Raw genomic sequence first — 19,808 nt, 5'->3', positions numbered from 1 at the left:
AAGAACACTGATATTGGTTATTTTATACGGCAAATCAAAGATCCCCTATTGCTCCGGTAATTAATCTATTATCATTTTCTCATCATTTCAGTAGGGAGTAACGGATTGTTCATTCTAATCTGCATATGCTAATGATCCATTGTGCTATTATTGCCCAGTAAATTGGCAGATCTCCTGTCAAAAGGAACATTGCACATTTCTAATAATGATGAATGAGGTTTGGTAGTGAAAACCTGTGTATTTTCACAGCCTTTATTTCACAAATGTCAGTTCAGTTTTTTGCTTTCTGATAAACGTGGCCAGAAGCAGTGCTCATTATATTATCAGACCCCCCAGAAAGTCGCGATGTTGCGATTTGCAACTTCAACGCAACTTCAAGCAAACCCCGCGAATTCAGAGCGGTGTTGCAACTTCAGCCAATCGCCGCAACATTCCCGCAAATTTGACCAATCACTGATGTCGTCTTGATGTGACGTCGACAAACTCCCGCCTTACTTCCGTATATACGTTCAAGAGGAGCAGACTGAAAGCAGCATGAGCGACGAAAATAACGGCAAAAAGATCGGGAAAAGCAGTATCCCGGTACACTACATGAAAGTGGGGATAAACTGTCCAGATCAGACCCGCGAATTGATTATCTATGGCCCCCTGGATGATATTTAATTACTATTAGAACCGGCCCGCAGGCCACCGCCGCCCGATGGTGTTTTGCACGCACAAACACTACATTCCCCACAATGCAACGGTAGCCCGCGAAGTCACTGCAGCGCACGCAAGCGGCGAGGGTCTGAGATAAAGTTTATAAGTTTAAACTTTAAACTGAGATAAAGTTTAAAGTCAGAGATAAAGTTTATTTATCTCTGATCCATATCTATGAGTTACTAGTTCGCTCTGGCGCCAACCACTGGCGATCGATCTCGATATAATACTTAATTTGTGTCCATTTTACAGGCCGCCCGGTAACAACTTACGTTTGCTAACCCCGACCCCCCCCCCCCCCCCCCCCCCCCGTCAACAATTAATGTTCGCCACCCCCTCCAGGTTGAAATCTTACTTCAAGCGATCTTGAAAAGTTGGCAACCCTGAATAAATAGGTAAATAGATAATTAAAATGGACTACTAAATAGAGGAAACCATACAACATTTACTCCCTATTGCAATGTACTCACAAAAAAGCAAAAACACGCCGCAACTTCCATCGCAATTTTTTTGAAAAACACCCGCAACATCAAACATTTTAGCCCGCAACAATCACAAAAAAGGCCCGCGAAATCCTGGTGGGACTGTTATATTAGAGGCGTCATAAAACAAGACTGCTCAGCAGCTGCCTTTGAAAGTAAAAGTAAAAGCAAAATACAATCATCAGAACTACTGACTACGTCTTAATAAAAGTAGGCATGGTCTTTTGGATTTTTGTGTTGATTCTAATAACTACAAATTGACTAAAATAACCAGACAGACAATGAGTGCTTTTAAAAGGAATAGTATATGTTTATTAGAAGTTATGTTAAAAGCTTGAATGTGATTCCCTTCTGGAGATAACCAACAGATTTTTGTCTATTGTTCTAAGATACAATGTACTATTTTTCTCTGGTATTGTACGTGGTGCTCCGATAGGTCAGTGTCACCTAGCAATAGAAAAAGGCTGGCCAATGAAAAACACATCTTTGCTCTTCAGGGAATCACAGAAATACAATGCTCACAAAGAAATAAAGCTTAGAACATATCCAAACATTCACCTTGTGGTCATATAGTAATAGGTAATAAGCAAAAGAATGACAAAAGGAAACAAATCATGATAAGGAATCATAAAAAGAAAACAAATCAATGGTCACGTACATGGAATAAGTAATAATATAACTTACAAGAGCAAGCCTACACATCCTGAGTTCTAACAACTGTAGGAGGCCCTTTGCAATGAATAATAAACATGCCTTTGTCACGATGCGAGTAATACTGACATACACTGGCTTAATCACAATACGACCAAACACAAACATGGAATGTCCTCACAGACGTAGGACTAACAAAAATGAGCATGGGAAAGTTATGACACACAATATATACTAGACACATAACAAGCTGTGCATGCGACACATTAAGGTGACGAGGTGTCTCAATAAATTTGAATATCATCAAAAAGTTTTAGTTTTTGAATGGCCTTTTCTTCACAATCCCTTCAAGGCTGCGGATATCCTGGTTGCTTGTGTACCTTTTTCTACCACACTTTTTCCTTCCACTCAACTTTCCATTAATATGCTTGGATACAGCACTCTGTGACAAGCCACTTTCTTTAGCAATTACCTTTTGTGGCTTACCCTCCTTGTGGAGTGTCAGTGACTGCCTTCTGGACATCTGTCATGTCTTCCCCATGATTGTGTAGCTTACTGTAACAGACTAAGGGATCATTTCAAATGCTTAGGAAGTCTTTGCAGGTGTTCTGTGTTTATTATTCTAATTTTCTGAGATAATGACTGTTGGGTTTTCATTGGCTGTAAGCCAGTCATCAACATTAACAGAAATAAACACTTGACATAGATCACTCATAAAGCTATATATGTGTTTCACTTGAATTGAATATTTGAATTACTGAAATAAATTAACTTTTTGATGATATTCTAATTTATAGAGATGCACCTGTATAAACAACCAACCATGCCCACAGGATACACATATATGAACATGAATGGACTCTGACTACATATACACACACCCAAAGGGAGGGGTCTGGGGCTGGAACGTGACAGCAACAAGCTAAGATTGTTTGTTTATTTTTCTATATAAGGTTATTTTACATTGGTTAGAATGCACTGTTCAAACATTTTTCATTGAATTATATGTGGGAACATATTAGAACTGCATTTGTGCTTATACTACGGTTAAATTTAATGCAATATAAATTAACCAAAACTTTATTTTAGGATTAAAAACTACTAAAGAAATCTGAACAAAAGGAAAGTTGGCATCAAGTGTTTGTGGTTTCATTCTTTGAGATGTCAAATTGATTTTTAAGCATAATTGTTCAAACCAGGTCTATCTACACACGTCATGTTTTGCATGATGAATTTTCCTTTACATATATTCCGTGGGCTCATATTTTAAGATGGTGTTTGACATATGCAGAAAAAGTTCTTATGCTCTTTAAAGCAGTTGCAAATTATGTCTCATTCAAATGTCATGTTTAACCTTTCATTTTAATTTATCATCTTTTATAAGGATGCTGCATTACTATGCACTATTCGAACTTTCTATCAGCAAAGCCACAAATATGTAACTTTAGGTTTAGTTCAACGTCTGTAAACATATGATTCTTTTTATCTTTCAGTTGGTCATCAATCAAACTGAGTAAATACAGTAGCAGGGATTTGCTACAGCAGACTCTCCTTTGTGATCTTGTCCCATGCTAGGGGAATATCTGCAGGTTTTGCATTGTACTCCTTAGCAAACTGGTCATTGAATTTTGCCATCACATATTTCCAATAGTCTGCAGCTTGCATGCTGGGATCTGCAGTAATTGTCCAGTTGGGAAATATATCTGTGTATTTTTTAAAAGGATGATACTTATTGTTAGTTTCTAGACATCTGAACTGTGATTCACTGTTCACACTTGTAGAACAGATGTCAGTTACTAATTTCCTAGAGTCCTCCCACTTGTATCGTCCAAGTCCTTGAGGTCTATGTATTGAGGCATGGTGATGTGTGTGTGACTGCCCTCCTGCCTCACATGGTGCCTTGCAGAATGGACACTGTTTCCCACAGCCAAACACACGCTTGAACAGCTCATCCTGAGGTTTGACTTTCAGTTTCCACAGTTTGATCTGAATGTCTTCCTCCTTGAACTTTGCCTTTAGTGACTCCTCCATTTCTTTCACAGATATTTTAAGGCAGTGAACAAATGGTTCTGTATTTGCCCTGTTGAAAACTGTGACTGTTTCCAGTGCATCTTTGGGAATAATGAGCTTTTGTCTGAGTTGCATGCAGATATTATTGATGAGTCCTTTAATTCCATTTTCAGATGTGTCCTTTTGTGCCTTTGTGATGGCCTGAATTATCTCCTTGGTGAATAGTTTGAGGTGATGTTCCTCTAACTCAAGCATTTTGTTTTCCTTTGAGAGCTTTTCAGTAATCTGACCCTGTATCCACTCCTTGACATATTGTTCATATGAACAAAGATATTTTACAAAATTTTTAAAATTGTTCTCAGTGATAAGCTGTTTTAAGACTGAGCGCTGAAAAGACGTCTGAGTGCTGAACTGAAGAGAATTTTGCCCCTGAAGCATCACATCAACAATCTCTGTCCCCAAGGAGCTGGAGATGTAGGCTTCCACTGCAGGACTCAGGCAGAGTCTGGTGAATTCTTCAGCTTTCCTCTGACACTGATCACGGTCATTGAACAGGTCTTTAAAACCAGTGCAGTATTCATGTTTGAACTGTTCCAGACATCTACGGGGGTCATTTTCTTTTATGTAGAGTTCATGCATTTCTTGGAATTTTCTTGCTGCATTTGCACAAATGTGTAACTTTAATTCAAGCTCAAAGTTATGAGAAAACTTAAGATTCTTGTTGGATTTTAATTTGTCATCAATTATGTTAAGAATCTCCTGGATGTAAGTGTCATGGTAGTCATATTTCCTACTAACTTTTTCCATTACTAACCGGCTACATGTCTTAATAACATTCTCTGCCATCTCCTGGATGTTTGATGTAGCTTCATCCGCACAAAAATAAGTTCGGAATTTTTGCAATAACCCCTCCTGAGTCACAACAAAGGGGACTTGGCCACATTGTTCAAATTTCACTTTGATAATTTTTTGTTGTAAGAAACCTTCCTTCTGCTTTAGATTATCACGCAATTCACCAAATACAAGACTAAAAATGTCTTTCTTCTGCAGTCCTTCAAAACTCAGCTCTGCAAGTTTCTGCTGCCACATACCTTCAAATATGTCTTCAAGATCCTTATCAGACTTTGAAGACTTGTCCTTTCTGAACTGCTCCACCAGATGCAGCACGTTTTGTTCCATTACTTCTCTGTAAGTTTTCTTGATTTTGTCCAACTCATTCATTCCAATCCTGATTTCAAATACTGATTTTAGTTCATTTTGGACCGAATTCTGAAGTTCCCTTCTGAGACAATTTGCACTTTTTTTAAAGTCCTCTCTGTATCTCTCAACAAGATAGACATGGCCCTCTGTTTGCTCAAAGTAGGAAGCCAAATGATCCAAAATTGTCTTTTCACCTCTGTCCAGCTGCAAGCAGGCCTCTTCCTTCATTTTATTAAAATAATCCTGCATGTCTGAATTCTCAAACTTAGGTTTCATTATCTCAAAATTAGACACTGTTGTTTCAGCAGTTGTTAACCAGTTGTACATGTTCTTTCTGAAGGACCACTCCCATTTTTGGTATTCAGCACAAAGCTTCATGTATGCATCAGCGACTAAGCTATTCCGGAAGCTAAATATGAAATTTTCATATTTAACTGCATTCCATAAACTTCTTGTCCACTCCAGAAATTCTGGTATGCTGTTTCTTTGTGTCATCTTGTAGTTTTTAAAAACACCCATCACATTCTTTTTGAAGTCATAGACAGCTTCTGAGTAGCCAGCATTAACTGGTGCCATTGGAGGATTCCCATGCCAGAGTCCAGGTACGTACCAGTTTCCAGTCTCTGAATCATACTCCAACACATCGGTGAACTTCTTGTATTCATCCTTGTCTTCCATTTTGGCTGCTGCTTCTGTCATCTCATTCAGTTGCTCCAACAGAAGCTTGCGGTCTTTCATGTTCTTGTCATAGGCTGAGACATCTGCTACATTCTGGTGTACAAACAGGCACTTGGGTCTCTTGCCCACTTCCTTCATCCTGAGAAAAGCATGGACCACAATCTGTAGAATGTCCTTCATCTCAGTGGAATTCTCCATGGCGATATTGATGATTGTGACATCGCTCAGTCCAACAACAAGCGTTGCTAACTCGTTGTCATGCTCATGGCTGTCATCTATTTGTGCCAGTTCAGGGGATTTCAGTCCTTCAGTGTCAATGATCACTAAATAATCACAATTTAGTTCTTCTTTGAAGCTGTCTGTGATCTTGATAAATTGCATGAAAGCACCTCTCGTACATCGTCCACTGCTGACAGCAAACTGGACCCCAAACATGGTGTTCAGCAGAGTGGACTTCCCTGTGCTCTGGACTCCTAACACTGTGACCACCATTACCTTATTCTTGGGCTGCACCAAAGTGTTCAACTCCATCAGTACATCATGCACCCATCTTAGAGGAATATTTGAAGCGTCTCCATCAACTAGATCAAGAGGAAACCCATCTAACAGCAGCTCAGCACACAATCTTGGTAAGTGTTGCATTTGTTGTCGTGATTGTGACTTTTCTGAAAGACTAATTGCAGCTTCATAGAACTGACCCATTTCTCTCAAAAAGTGTTCAATTCCTAAAGCGCTGTTTGAGATTTGTCTATCAAGTAGTGCAATCTCCTCCTTATTCTCAGATGATTCTTGGCAGCATTTCTCCTTATATTCCTCTCTGAGACTTGAGAGTTTTTCACGGGTAAGATTATCCAGATTAATTCGCATCCATTTTAAGAAGTAATCCCTCTCTAGACTTGAACTTGACAGAGCAGTTATGAAGCAGTTCATGGCTTCTGACATTTCATAACTGTTCTGCTTCTTTCTGAGTTCTGTCTTGTCCTCTTGGAGTTTACTCTTGTAGAGCTCAATATTCTGATTCCCAGCATTTCGAAGTCTACATTCCTCTTTCTCTAACTTTGCTAAATCTTTCCAGATCTTTCCGTGCAAAGGCAGTTGAGTTTCTTTGAATTTCAGCGTGTCTTTTATTTTTGTTGTAATTGCATCTGCATTTTCTTTCACTTTCTGACATTCCTCTAGATCTTCATCAACTAGTATCCCAAGCTCATGTGCAACTTCCTTTGGTTGAAAATTTACAGGCATATTCCTGATGGCATTTTTCATCACAGACCGTAGCTTTTGGACAAACTCGGCATCATTTTCTTTGGCTTTTAGTATAATGTTGTTTGGTTTCAATTTTATTTGTTTAGCAGTTTCTTTCAGTGAATGCATGTTAAAAGATTTGGAGTTTGCATTAGCCACAAAATACAATTGGCCTTGAACATTCGGATTCATGAGAATGCTGTGGTTTGAATCCAAGGTGTCAAAGAACACAAAAACTGCAGTGGACGTCTGACACAGGAATGAGTATTGAGTATCATATGTGACAATGTCTCCTCTCAGGTTTGCAACACTCACAGGTCCAGGAAAGATGTCAATGTTTTTGTTTCCACAAGGCAGATACCAACTAAGCTCCACCAAGCCATTTGAAATTTTTCGTCTTACATGTCCACAGTCCATGTCATGATGTACAAACGTGTCATGGTACTGCTGTGGATTACTGAGCAACTTATTCAAAACTTGAGACTTAGAAATACTGCAATCACCAAGTCTTACAAAGGACACTAAGGGTAGGTTAGTCTCAATAATCCTTTCTTCCATAAACCCTTTGGACTCAGATAAGGAATGTGGTCTATACTTCTTCACAATATCTCTCAAGGCCCAAAGCATGAGTGTGCTCTGCTCTGAGTCACAGTTTGGAAGAAGCAAAGGTACAGAGAACTGACACATTGACATTTTCAAAGCCATTTCCTGTTGAAGGAAACCATCTGAGCAAAGGAAAAGAGCAGTTATGATGTCTAAAGGGTTCACTTTTTGACGAAAGTCCTGGTTTAAAACCAAGTGGTCCAGATCACTGTATTCATCCAGGTTTGATGAGTCTTCACAGTCATTAGCTGACAGGTCAGTTGATGGAGCACATTTGACACTTCTTGCAGTCACATTCACCATCATGAGTTTCTTGAGAAAAAGCCATGGTAAGTCTGATGGGGAGTGGGCGGGGTCATCTGTAACAGTCCTCTTGTCTATCTGTAGTATCTTACTCAATGAGAGTTTATCATGGTAATATGGTTTCAACCCCAACTCACAAAGGAAGCTCTCAAGATTGTTTTCTGTTGAAGAGAAAAGGTATTATGGTAACACACTGTACAGCTCTACTGAAGTAGGTGTATCAAAGGTAAAAGTAACTAATGAACTATCAATACTCTCATCTTAGATTTCAGGCGGGATTAATACTGTAATGTTTAAACAGGGCAGGTGTGACGCAGATGCAGGATTTCAAGGAATTTATTAAATAAATCAAACAGAGAACAGATCAGGGGAGTAAAACCAGGTAAAAGAAAGTATACTTGACAAGGGGGTTAATGAAATTAAACACTGAGGGTACATAAGACATGACTGGGAACAGAAAAATAACAAACATGACTACTATTAACAACAACGCAGACGAGAAAACCACACACAAGGCGACAACTAGAGCTAGTTAGAAAAACAAACAAATGCGGAGAATACAAAGTAGCACAAACCCAAAGAAAAGTTCAAGAGAGTTATGACAGACAGAGAACAAACATACAGCGAACAGAGAAACAACGGTGAAGTAAACTAAATACCAACCAATGCAGAGAATACGAACACGGAGAAACATAGTATGGAACTTATGGCAGACAGAAAACCAATGACACAAACTGGGGAAAACAGGAATCCAAACCAGAAACTAAACTGAAATACAGGAAAAGCAGGAAGAATTCAGAACACTAGGCAACCAGAAACAATGACAGACACCAAGAACTCGAAACACCGGGGATTAAGTACACTGAATAAACAAGACACAGAATAAAAATAATTTTGGTAATCCTAATTGACCTAAAACAGGAAGAGTGAGACAGTGAGAAGAAATGTAGTGTATGTAAACATCTGGTTTCAAGTGTGTGTGTGTATATGAATTAAATTGTTTATAGATTGAAGTCTTTCAAATGGTACCTTCTGGAGAGACTCTTTGTTGTCCTTTTGTTGTCCTTTTGTTGCATGAAGGACCTGCATTGGACTGAATAGATTTTAAGTAAAGATGTGAATGATGCATAGGTAAGTGTCAATTTGACATGAAATAGAAATGGCTGTTTCAATATAAATAGTTGTGCTCAATCCTTACCTTTTGTCCAGAATAGTCCATTTTGAAAGCACTAAGGTGTACTGCCTAATCCAACTCTTGACCAGGGGAACTATTAAAACTAGACATAAAAAACCATTTTTTAAAAATTATTTTATTATTTGGAAGTTATATGAATATAGGCTGAAGAAACTTCTGAAGTGTAATTCTTCATGATCAAAGATATAAAAATATTTTTTTTTATTAATTATAAAAATTACACTCTAGGACATTTCATTAATTACTGAATTAAACTATTTCTACCCATTAGAAAAGCAGGTGTGATGGGCAAGGATTGTGAATGAAAAAGGAATTGATCACAGCAAGTCTCAGGGGAAAAAAAGAGGGTTTAACGATAACGTGCACCAACTAAAGACCCGTGACATGATCCAAATTAAGGGTACAATAAGCAGCAGTCAACTGGTACAAAGACAAGACATAAATAGATGGACAAATGACCCTCAGGTGGTGGCCTGATAAGAGGCCACACCCACCTGAGGGATGAACACAACGCAACAAAAACAGGACAACTGCCGATGTGGACGGGGGCAACCAGCGGGAAACTAAGATACTGTGGTAAGGTTTGCAACTAAAATTATATGCTGTGAACATACGAGTCACACATTTTTCCTATAAAACGTGTCATTTCAATTGGCATTGCTCAAAAATATAATCTCGTTCAAAAAGGTATGCAATTTATTTGAGCTTTTTTAAAGCTATTGACAGTGTTTAGAATTTAAGGCCAAAGACTCTAAATCAGTCGTGTGAAATATACTGTGTAAAGTACATCACAAGTATATTTCCTGTGTAAAACAGAAAAAAAAAACAATTCAATGAAACATAAAATCTGATGTATTGAGTCTTTCTATAGATCATATTTGACCGACCGCTTCCAATGTGTAAGTGTTAATAATAAAACCTCAAAATCTGTGCAGGTTAAATATGGTGTCCCACAAGGGACAGTCCTAGGACCACTTCTATTCACACTGTACATGTTACCCTTAGGCAAGATTATGCATAAGCACGACATCAGTTTCCACTCCTACGCAGACGACACTCAGCTATAATTTATCGGCAAAACCCGATGATTTAGGCGTAAACAGTAAAATCGAGAAATGTGTAGGAGATAAAACATTGGATGGCGTATAACTTTCTAGCACTAAATCCCGATAAAACGGAGCTAATAATAGTTGGGTCTAGGGCTGCGAGAGACAAAGTACGTAATGTAGCATTGAATCTACATTCTTTTACTATAACCCCCAGTAGGGCTGCACGATTAATCGTATTTTTATCGTTATCGCGATGTGAAGTTTCACGATAAACACATCGAAAGAGCCACGATAACTCCTTGAATAACAGCAAACTCAAATTGCGTTATCCTCGTCCAGCAATAGAGGGAGCTATTCGCGCTGCAGACTATGATCACGTGACGTAAGTAGGCAAGAGGCAGAGTGAGGCAGAGTTGCCAGGTTCGCGGTTTTCATGCCAAATTGGGCTTGTTTGAAAATCCAGCCGCGGGTAAAAATTCTGGGGCCGCGGGGTGCGGTTTTTTGGGCTACTTTTGAGTTGGGCTACTGCGGAAGTTACAAGTCAACACTAAGAATCGATCGCGATATAATACTTAATTTGTCTCTAGTTCACACTCGCAACACCCCCCCCCCCCCCCCCCCCCCCCGCCGACAACTTACACTCGCAGATTTTGTGCGGAAAACTTTTGTAGGACCTGGCAACCCTGGAGTGGGGTGAACACGCTCATCAGACACGCGATTTGGTTTAAGCCTGGTTTACACTTGATGCGGCGCGAGGGTCCGGGAGGCGAAAATAACGTAATCGCGGTGGCTTCGCCCGTGTGCAATTGCCTCGCGCGCTGTCGATTCACGAGGTCGTGCACCTCTCGAATTTTGTAAGTTCGCGCGCGCCGCGTCTCGGCGCAATGAGAACAGTAATGTTTGCAGGGTTCATACACCTATACAAGGTGGAATTCAAGCACTTGTACGTCACTTTCAAGGTCCATTTCAATAATTCCCAGCACGTTATTGAATTAAATATTTATACATATACTCTAAATGATTCGAAATAATTCGCTTTTTTATCACATTCTTTAATGTTATTATTTATTTAAAGTTCGCGCGCGCCGCGTCTCGGCGCAATGAGAACAGTCATGTTTGCAGGGTTCATACATCTATACAAGGTGGAATTCAAGCACTTGTATGTCACTTTCAAGGTCCATTTCAATAATTCCCAGCACGTTATTGAATTAAATATTTATACATATACTCTAAATGATTCGAAATAATTCGCTTTTTTTATCACATTATTTAATGTTATTATTTATTTAAAGTTCGCGCGCGCCGCGTCTCGGCGCAATGAGAACAGTCATGTTTGCAGGGTTCATACACCTATACAAGGTGGAATTCAAGCACTTGTATGTCACTTTCAAGGTCCATTTCAATAATTCCCAGCACGTTATTGAATTAAATATTTATACATATACTCTAAATGATTCGAAATAATTCGCTTTTTTTATCACATTATTTAATGTTATTATTTATTTAAAGTTCGCGCGCGCCGCGTCTCGGCGCAATGAGAACAGTCATGTTTGCAGGGTTCATACACCTATACAAGGTGGAATTCAAGCACTTGTACGTCACTTTCAAGGTCCATTTCAATAATTCCCAGCACGTTATTGAATTAAATATTTATACATATACTCTAAATGATTCGAAATAATTCGCTTTTTATCACATTATTTAATGGATATTTATTTTCAAAACGCCCAATCTTAACGTCTTCACGTTCTCTCATGTTTCGTCCTGGAAATACAAGAGGCTCGTATTTGTTAACGTAATACAAGAGAATTGTTCAGTCAGACAGATATTTGTTGTGAAACGAAGTAGTTACAATTTCAAGCCTTTTCAAATACTTTAGCCTAAATTCCAGCACTTTTCAAACCTGAAACACAAAGCAACATTAAAATTGGTCAGGTAAATGTTCATTCCCCTGTATTTGAGGGGTGTTTTTTTATACTACTAGGCCTACATATCGTTTCGGACAACACTGCAAAGAATGTGACACGGCAAGATTAAACGCTTCCGCCGTTCGCGGAGGTTAACGAGGTGTGCGGAGTCGCTCACTCGTGAAAGTATAAACCTAGATTGAATCTATTGTTGAATAAACCTGCAAAATATTTGGAATTATTCTGGATTCATTACACAGTAAAACACAAAACAAATTAACGTGCTGCTGTTCAGAGAGACACTACATTTCTGTATTTTAATCTTAATTTATCGTGGTTCACATCGATATCGGGATATCCAACAATGTTATCGCACATCGCAATTCTAGTCCATATCGTGCACCCCTAACCCCCAGCGCAGAGGTAAAGAACTTAGGCGTCACAATAGACCCAGATCTCTCGTTCGATACACACATTAATAATATAACTAGGGTAGCGTTCTTTCACTTACGCAACATTGTTAAAATTTGAAACATATTAAATACTAGTGATACGGAAAAACTAATCTATGCATTCATATCCTCTCATTTAGATTATTGCAACAGTCTCCTGTACATAATCAATACATAATCTTCGTCCTGGCAATTCGCCAACCTCAATCTCATTTGCCGTTTCTAGTAAAACGTCAGCCATGTTGCTGTGTGCTGCCCTCTCTGGATTTCGCGGGAGGTTCTGTAGTTGTAGCTCCGCCTACTGTTAATTTACATGTATTTGCATGCTGGTGAAGTTGAAAACGAAAAAGAAAATGAAAAAGAAAATCACCAGCAGGTAGCACCAATCCTCCTTCCCACACAGTATGTAGTGTTTGATTTTTTTTTATAATCAATGTTGTCTTTTGTGTCATATTACTTAGAAACATTTAATTAAGTCATTTGCAGCATGGTGATGCTTCAGATGATGTCATGGTCACACAGCTCAAGAGTTATAGGGACATGGATTCAAACCCTGCCTCAGGTGACGTTTGAATGTGATATATTCTGCACTTAGGTTACAGCAAGAGAGATATAATTTCATTTGTAATGCTTTTCATTTGCAATTGTGGGTCTAATGATGTACAATAGAACCCCTGAACTCGACCGCCTCAGTACTTGACATATTCGGAGTTCGACGCAAAATTGAGAATTTCAAGGAGCCCGAACAAAATCCGACCCGACTCACGTGACTTTTGTAAACAAAACACAATTCGTGTTTCGGTCACATGCCACTAGTTGGCATTAGTTGCTGTTGCTCAATAGGTTTTAAAACATTTTGAGGCTGTGTTCCAAGCTTTGCTGTATTTTTGGTGTTTTTTGTACTGTTTAGACAAAAAACATCGGTCCAAACAGGAAAACAGTAAGAACAGAGTTGAAAAAGACGATTATAGAGAAGTATGAAAAAGGCATTCGTGTGACAGACTTAGCATTGGAATTCAACTTGATGGTTAAAAACAGATTAATCCATTTCAGTTATTTCTTTTGGGGAAAATTGATTCGGAACTCGTCGCTCCTTCCGGAACTAATTAGTGTTCCGGGGTTCTACTCTAATGGTATTATCAGTAAAAATGTCACTCATCATTACATGAAAACCTCTACTTGCAGTGAATTGTAACATCTCCTTCTAACATATAGGAAGGAGCCAGTTTTACTACCTTCCTTGAGAGAGCTGAAACGAAACAGCCCTTCCTTCTCTGCACTGGTGAGCAAAAGAAAAAAAATCTTAAAGATCTACATAATCATCGACCAGAAGGCTGTCCCATGCAAGGCTCAAACATCAGTGGCTGCTTTTGATGAGCTTTTTAAAGCTCACTATGTCTTCAGTCTCTCCCATGATGAAGCTCTGAACAATTTTTATACATTTCTGCAGACCACAATGTATAATATTGATGTTGGAAGTGCCAAGGAGAGCCCCCGTGTTAAGGAACTTGGAGCAAGACTGCTGCAGCAAAAGTGATCTTTTTTGGGGTTTTTTTTTTATGTTCATGTTTTGTTTGTAAAGTGCACCACAATAATTGTGCACTCCTATGTCAGCATTTAAAAGTTTCACCATAGCTTATATCCTGGCAAATGTTTGTCTAAAATGTGGAGCAAGAATGTCTATCTTTTTGTACTTTCAATGGCTATAGAAATCACCTTAATGTACACAGGCACAAATACTCTAGCTTGGATGGTGCAGAACTACCTAGTTTCAACTACTATCTTGGTCAAAAATTATGATACTGAGTATGAGATTGATTTGATTGTTTGCACTGGATCATGTGATCTGCCGGAGTAAAAACCAAATCTGTAGTATAATACATGAAGAGCATGCTTTCGTACTAGCTGGTAGTGTTGACACTATACTTTGATGAGCACTTTAATGGATACTGTATTTGGGAGATACAAAGTGATGTAGTTTGTTAATTGGTATAGATCAGCTTACATATTTCAGATCCTTTGATAAGCAGTACTCCAATGAGAATGATAACAGAGCTTGCATAGTTCCATATTGAAAATTTTTGTGTCGTTCAGTATTTTGAATGTTTTATTTAATGTGCTGCACATATTCAGAAATAAATGATAAAACATGGAGTATGTGATTCTATTTATCAAGCTAAATTGAATTAATTGCACACTCAAAGCTGCAGTATGCAAATCAATGTCAGCATGGTAAATCCTGTTGAGAAAAGAAAAAAAAAAAATCTACATTGTAAGGGAGTCAGTTTATAACACTGCACTCTGGTGCTGAAAAGTTTGAAAACTGAGTAGTGTTGCACAGTTGTACGTTTTAGCTCTTTAAGTTAAAAATAACTCTTGCAGTGTAATTACTACAACACTTTGAATGGGATTGGACCCATAGACACCTTATAAGTGTTGAAATTAACTCCAACAGAGTTATTTTGTGTCTGTCGAATTTGCTGTGTGTTATCGGTCATCTCCTTGTTTTGGTTTCACATGTGTTCTGCTGCCATGCCCATGTCATTTGTAAACCTGCTGTCTGATTATCATTGCCACCTGCGTCTTATTTTGTTGCTCGTTTAGTCTGTACATTTAATCCCCGTGTTTGGTCATTTGCTTTGTTGGTTATTGTATGTATCTAAGCTTTGTATTTATGCCTCTTGTGCGTCATGTGTCTGTCAAAGTAGATAGGCCATGTCATGCTTAATCAAAATCAAATCAAATATTTGTATAGCGCTTTTCACAACACGTCACATGTATTTGTATTTCTAGTGTTCTTTGGTTCTTGTCTGTTATATCTTTTAAAATCCGTGTATCATTCGTTCATATTCAACTGAAAATCAAAATTGAAAAATCAAAAAAACTATTCATTATTTTGTTTTTCGTTTTGAATATTAAAAAAAAAAAAAAAAAAAAAAAAAAAGAAAAAAACAGGCTTGTATTTTTACTAGTCAACCAAATTAATGAAAAATATTGATCGGTGTCGCCTATAAATCCGTGTATCATTCGTTCATTTGATATTCAACTGAAAATCAAAATCGAAAAAAAAAAAAAAAAAAAAACCTATTCATTATTTTGTTTTTCGTTTTGAATATAAAAACAAAAAAACTAATCAGGCTTGTATTTTTCTGTTTTTTATTTGATGATTCAAACAAAAATAGCAAAATTAAAATACGGATTCGGAGCCGAACTTGATTTTGATTTTTTAACTTGACCCATTTGTGTGCCCCGGAAGTTACTGATATGTTTATTCTTCGTGGTCTTCGTTTGCACGGGAGTGCACTGCAGTGTGACTGGTTCTACTCTGATTGTAGCCTAGACATTTGTCTATATTGTTATAGACAACATGACCGGACTGGAACCACATACTAGTTTAATTAAAGATTTATTTGAAGGTGGTCAGACGCATGCAGAGATTTCGTGCACGTTGCGTCAAATACTGCGATAAAGTTGGTTTCACGTTCGCATATTCAGAATTCATTCTTCAATAGCTTTAAGACAGTTATAGCAAAAGTGCCAAAATATGCAAATTCTATTTCTAGCAACATAAACAACCACCTACAACTCAGGAATAGGCGTATTTTACATCGGGAATAGGCGCATTTTAAATTGTAGATAACATGCCGTCACCGCTGCAACGTGGCACCGAATTCTGAATACGCGAACGTGAAACCAACCAACAGTGGTGTTCCCTTGTGTATCTAGTGGTCCGGTGTTATTTGTCGTGTTTTGTAGTGCTCGTTTACTTTAGTCTCTGCCGTGTTTTCTGTGCTTTGTATTATTTCAGCATTCATACTTATATAAACATGTTTTCCTTTCATAATCGCTGCTCCTTTATATTCCTTCGTGAGTGTTTCTGTGAAGTGTGTTCTCGGTATGCCTCGTAAGTCGCGCACTCTCCGTATGCGCGCGGTTCACTTAGAGACTAGCTCCGTTAAAGTAGGTGCCAGCTCTTTATCGCGATTGTGTCCAACCCTGACGCCCACCACGTTACACAGATATTGGTATATTATTTATTTCAGTAATTCTATTCAAAAAGGTGAGACTTGTACATTATACCCTTTCATTGCACGTATACTGATATATTTAAGAAAATTTGAATATTGTGAAGAAGGTTCAATATTGAAGACAATATTAAATAGCTAATGAACTACAACTGGTCTCAGTCTAGTTCTGTATGCTACACAGTCATGGGGAAGAACAAGTAGTATATATTAAGTGCATCCTAAACAGCAACCTACAACTCTTACATGGGTATTTGTACCTTGCACCAATTTGTTGTACTCAGTTGTTGTCTTGTTATTTCAATACCTTTTAAATGGTCCATCAGAAGACCACCTAAGAAGTTGTATTAAACAAAGTGCATCCTAAACAACAACCTACAACTCAGACATGGGTATTTACAGGTGCTGTTCATAAAATTTGAATATTATGAAAAGCTATTGAAATAATTAGATAAAAACTCACCACCACTATTAGGTAAGGGGTAGAAATACCCATTTCTGAGTTGTAGGTTGCTGGTCATCATGGGTTTAATGTAATACAACTTGTTTGGTGCTGTTCTGATGGACCGTTTAAAAGCTACTGAAATTAAAAGATTTAAAAAAAAAAAAAAAAAAAAAAAAAAAAAAAAACACTACTATTAGGTAAGAGGTAGAAATAGAAATACCCATATCTGACTTATAGGTTGTTGCTTAGGATTGTGCTTAATATATAAGAGCTTGTTTTATGATCTTATGATGCGTTATTGACATAATTAGACAAAAACTGACCACCACAAATTGCTGCAAGGTAGGAATACCCATATAAATGTGCGATATTTTGTCAATTGTGATTTTTTTTCACCGCAATCGAAATTTGTCCTCCACTTTTTACCCATCTGTGCAGTTAACACACACACACACACACACACACACGATTACTAGGGAGCTGTGGTGCACACGTGCCCAGAGCAGTGGGCAGCCCTAGCCCGTCGCCCGGGGAGCAGTTTGGGTTAGGTGCCTTGCTCAAGGGCACCTCAGTCATGGCCTCAAGCCTGGGAATCAAACCCACGACCCTCCGGTCACAAGACCAGTTCCCTACAATCAGACCATGACTGCCCGTTGTATTACAAGTTGTATTACACAAAGTGCTTCCTAAATAACAACTATATAAAAGTTGCAGATTGTTATTTAGGATTCACTTTGTGTAATACAACTTGTTTGGTGGTCTTATGATGGACCATTGAAAAGATATTGAAATTATTGAAAAAAAAAGAATAAACCAGAGTGCGCAGTGCTCTGGGGCCTTTACTACCGCCACTTGCGTCCGTGTTAACCGTGTTAATGTAAATTGTAGACGGTGCCTCAGACGTTGTAGCGGTCACAATAGTACATTTTAAATAAAATGTTGTATGCAACTTAAATATGTATATTCCTGGCGTAAACAAAGTTGTAGGTATTCATTTTGTTTGCCAGAAATGAGAATTTGCACATTTTGGCACTTATTATTGAAGAAATAATTCCGAATATGCGAACGTGAAACCAACTTTACCGCAGTCAAACGAAGACCACGAAGAACAACTTCCGGGGCACACAAATGGGTCGAGTTAAAAAAATCAAAATCAAGTTCGGCTTCCAATCTCTTGTGATTTTGTGTCAGTGTTTTCCCCTTTACCTAAAGCAAATGCGTTAATAGTCTAGTTATATTTGCGTACAGAGTTATGCGAGTCTGTCCTATGGGTCATGGTTTCAGTTTGGTGCGAAACCACAGCAGAACGGTACCGTTTATGTGACCGTTATTAACTTCCTGATAGGTTTGAAGAAGAAATAGATCAATATATTGTGAAATAAAATCAAATTCTAGGCTACATTAAGTCGTGCTTTTGATATAATTCAAAATAGAGGAATTGGTCGTTTATAATTGTTCTATTTTAGGATTAGAAACAGAAAACCAATGTAAAAGGTACACGGACCCCTATGAACCAACTGAATATTTTAGTGAAAGAATTAATTGCAAATAAAGGATAAAACTTTTTTCGTTGGTCCTCTTATGCTCGTAAGATCACATGCTGCTATCTATGGTAAATCAAAGATCTTATAAATATTGAGCCTTAGTGAAATATATAAGCGGACTATTAAGAAAGAATATCATATCTGCGTTAATTAAAGTGCATCTGTGATAGATATAGCCTATTACACTTACAGAAATGTATATAATTACACTTGTAAAATGACATACTCACCGTCATGCGGAGGAAAGGTTGAAAGTGCGTTTGTGCTTTTTCATCAAGCTATGGAGCTTAAATACGTTCTTGAAGTGGGTTGGCACAAAGTTTGGGAGAAACCAAATCAGTCTGATTACATGTAGCTATTCTAAGTGTTATGTCGCACGAGTATGCATTTCCATAGTCTAGCTGCTGTTATTGAGATGTGTTTCAAGCTTTTGGCTGTGAATATGTGCTTCTTATTGCAAAATAAACCACATGAATAAAAGCAGTGAGTCTTGTTAATGGTTTAGTCTGTCTAGTGTATGCGATTATATGAAATGTCCCATTTCCGAGAAAACTACTTTCGTTGGGGCGTGGAAAGTTTTTATTAATTTGTCCAGGGCCGGCGCCACGGGGGGGGGGAGGGGGCGTCGCCCCCTCAGGCGAGGTGTCCCGCCCCCTCAATGTAAATAATAAGACCCATTTCTTTTACAGCAATCGCTACATGGCGCCCCCCCCCGCCCGCTCAACAATCGTTACACGGCACCCCCCCCCCCCCCCCCCCCTCAACAACTTACGTTCGCCCAGAGCCGTAGAAAGAGAGAGTTGCGACACTCTGTGATCTCGCCGCTCAGAGGTCACGTGGTTCATGGAGGACCGTATAGTTCCAATCAAACACGAACACTGAATGGTTTTAAACGGGAAAGACATCTGCGGTTATCGTATTTCTGGCAAATATTACAACATACAGGGTTGCCAACACGCATTTGACCGTTTTCACACGCTCTCACGCCACACTTCCGATATCTCACGACGAAAAAAAATATCCAGTTTATTTACCTCAGAACCACAGATGTGATTCAATACGTTACTAGCTCGCTAGCTCTGGCGCCATCCACCGGCGATATAACACTTAATCTGCTTTATATCAACTTAATATTTATATCAACTTTCAATAAATATTTATTGATATAATTTTTATAGTATCTTTGAACAAAACTAGAGTTACAAATAGCCTGTTGAAGCAGCCTGCACTATTAAAGGTTCAGGCATAGATTTATTTAGTCCACAAAACAACACTAAAAACACATTTAACATTTAATACATAGATTTATTCTGTAGTCTACAC

The 19,808-nt window shown here is 38.3% G+C and overlaps 1 protein-coding gene across 1 annotated transcript; it reads right to left on the bottom strand.

Annotated features, from left to right (window-relative positions):
- Window positions 1-1,476: 1,476 nt before the first annotated feature.
- Window positions 1,477-18,947, bottom strand: LOC143488593 (up-regulator of cell proliferation-like). Its single transcript, XM_076987392.1, has 4 exons — window positions 18,716-18,947; window positions 9,067-9,145; window positions 8,898-8,961; window positions 1,477-8,029 (listed from the first exon to the last, which is right to left on the bottom strand). The coding sequence occupies exons 2-4, from the start codon at window positions 9,085-9,087 to the stop codon at window positions 3,369-3,371; spliced, it is 4,746 nt and encodes a 1,581-aa protein (XP_076843507.1). The 5' UTR covers window positions 9,088-9,145; window positions 18,716-18,947; the 3' UTR covers window positions 1,477-3,368.
- Between the last annotated feature and the right edge of the window lie 861 nt (window positions 18,948-19,808).

Source organism: Brachyhypopomus gauderio, unplaced genomic scaffold (genome assembly GCF_052324685.1).
Source record: "Brachyhypopomus gauderio isolate BG-103 unplaced genomic scaffold, BGAUD_0.2 sc52, whole genome shotgun sequence".
In the NCBI taxonomy this organism is placed as follows: domain Eukaryota; kingdom Metazoa; phylum Chordata; class Actinopteri; order Gymnotiformes; family Hypopomidae; genus Brachyhypopomus; species Brachyhypopomus gauderio.
This window is presented reverse-complemented; position numbering and strand designations above follow the sequence as displayed.

Coding starts and splice junctions, on each gene's coding strand:
- LOC143488593 (XM_076987392.1), bottom strand. CDS start 9,087: ATGGACTATTCTGGACAAAAG. Junction 8,962..9,066: donor TGGACTATTCTGGACAAAAG/GTAAGGATTGAG, acceptor AAATCTATTCAG/TCCAATGCAGGTCCTTCATG. Junction 8,030..8,897: donor ACAAAGAGTCTCTCCAGAAG/GTACCATTTGAA, acceptor TCTCTTCAACAG/AAAACAATCTTGAGAGCTTC.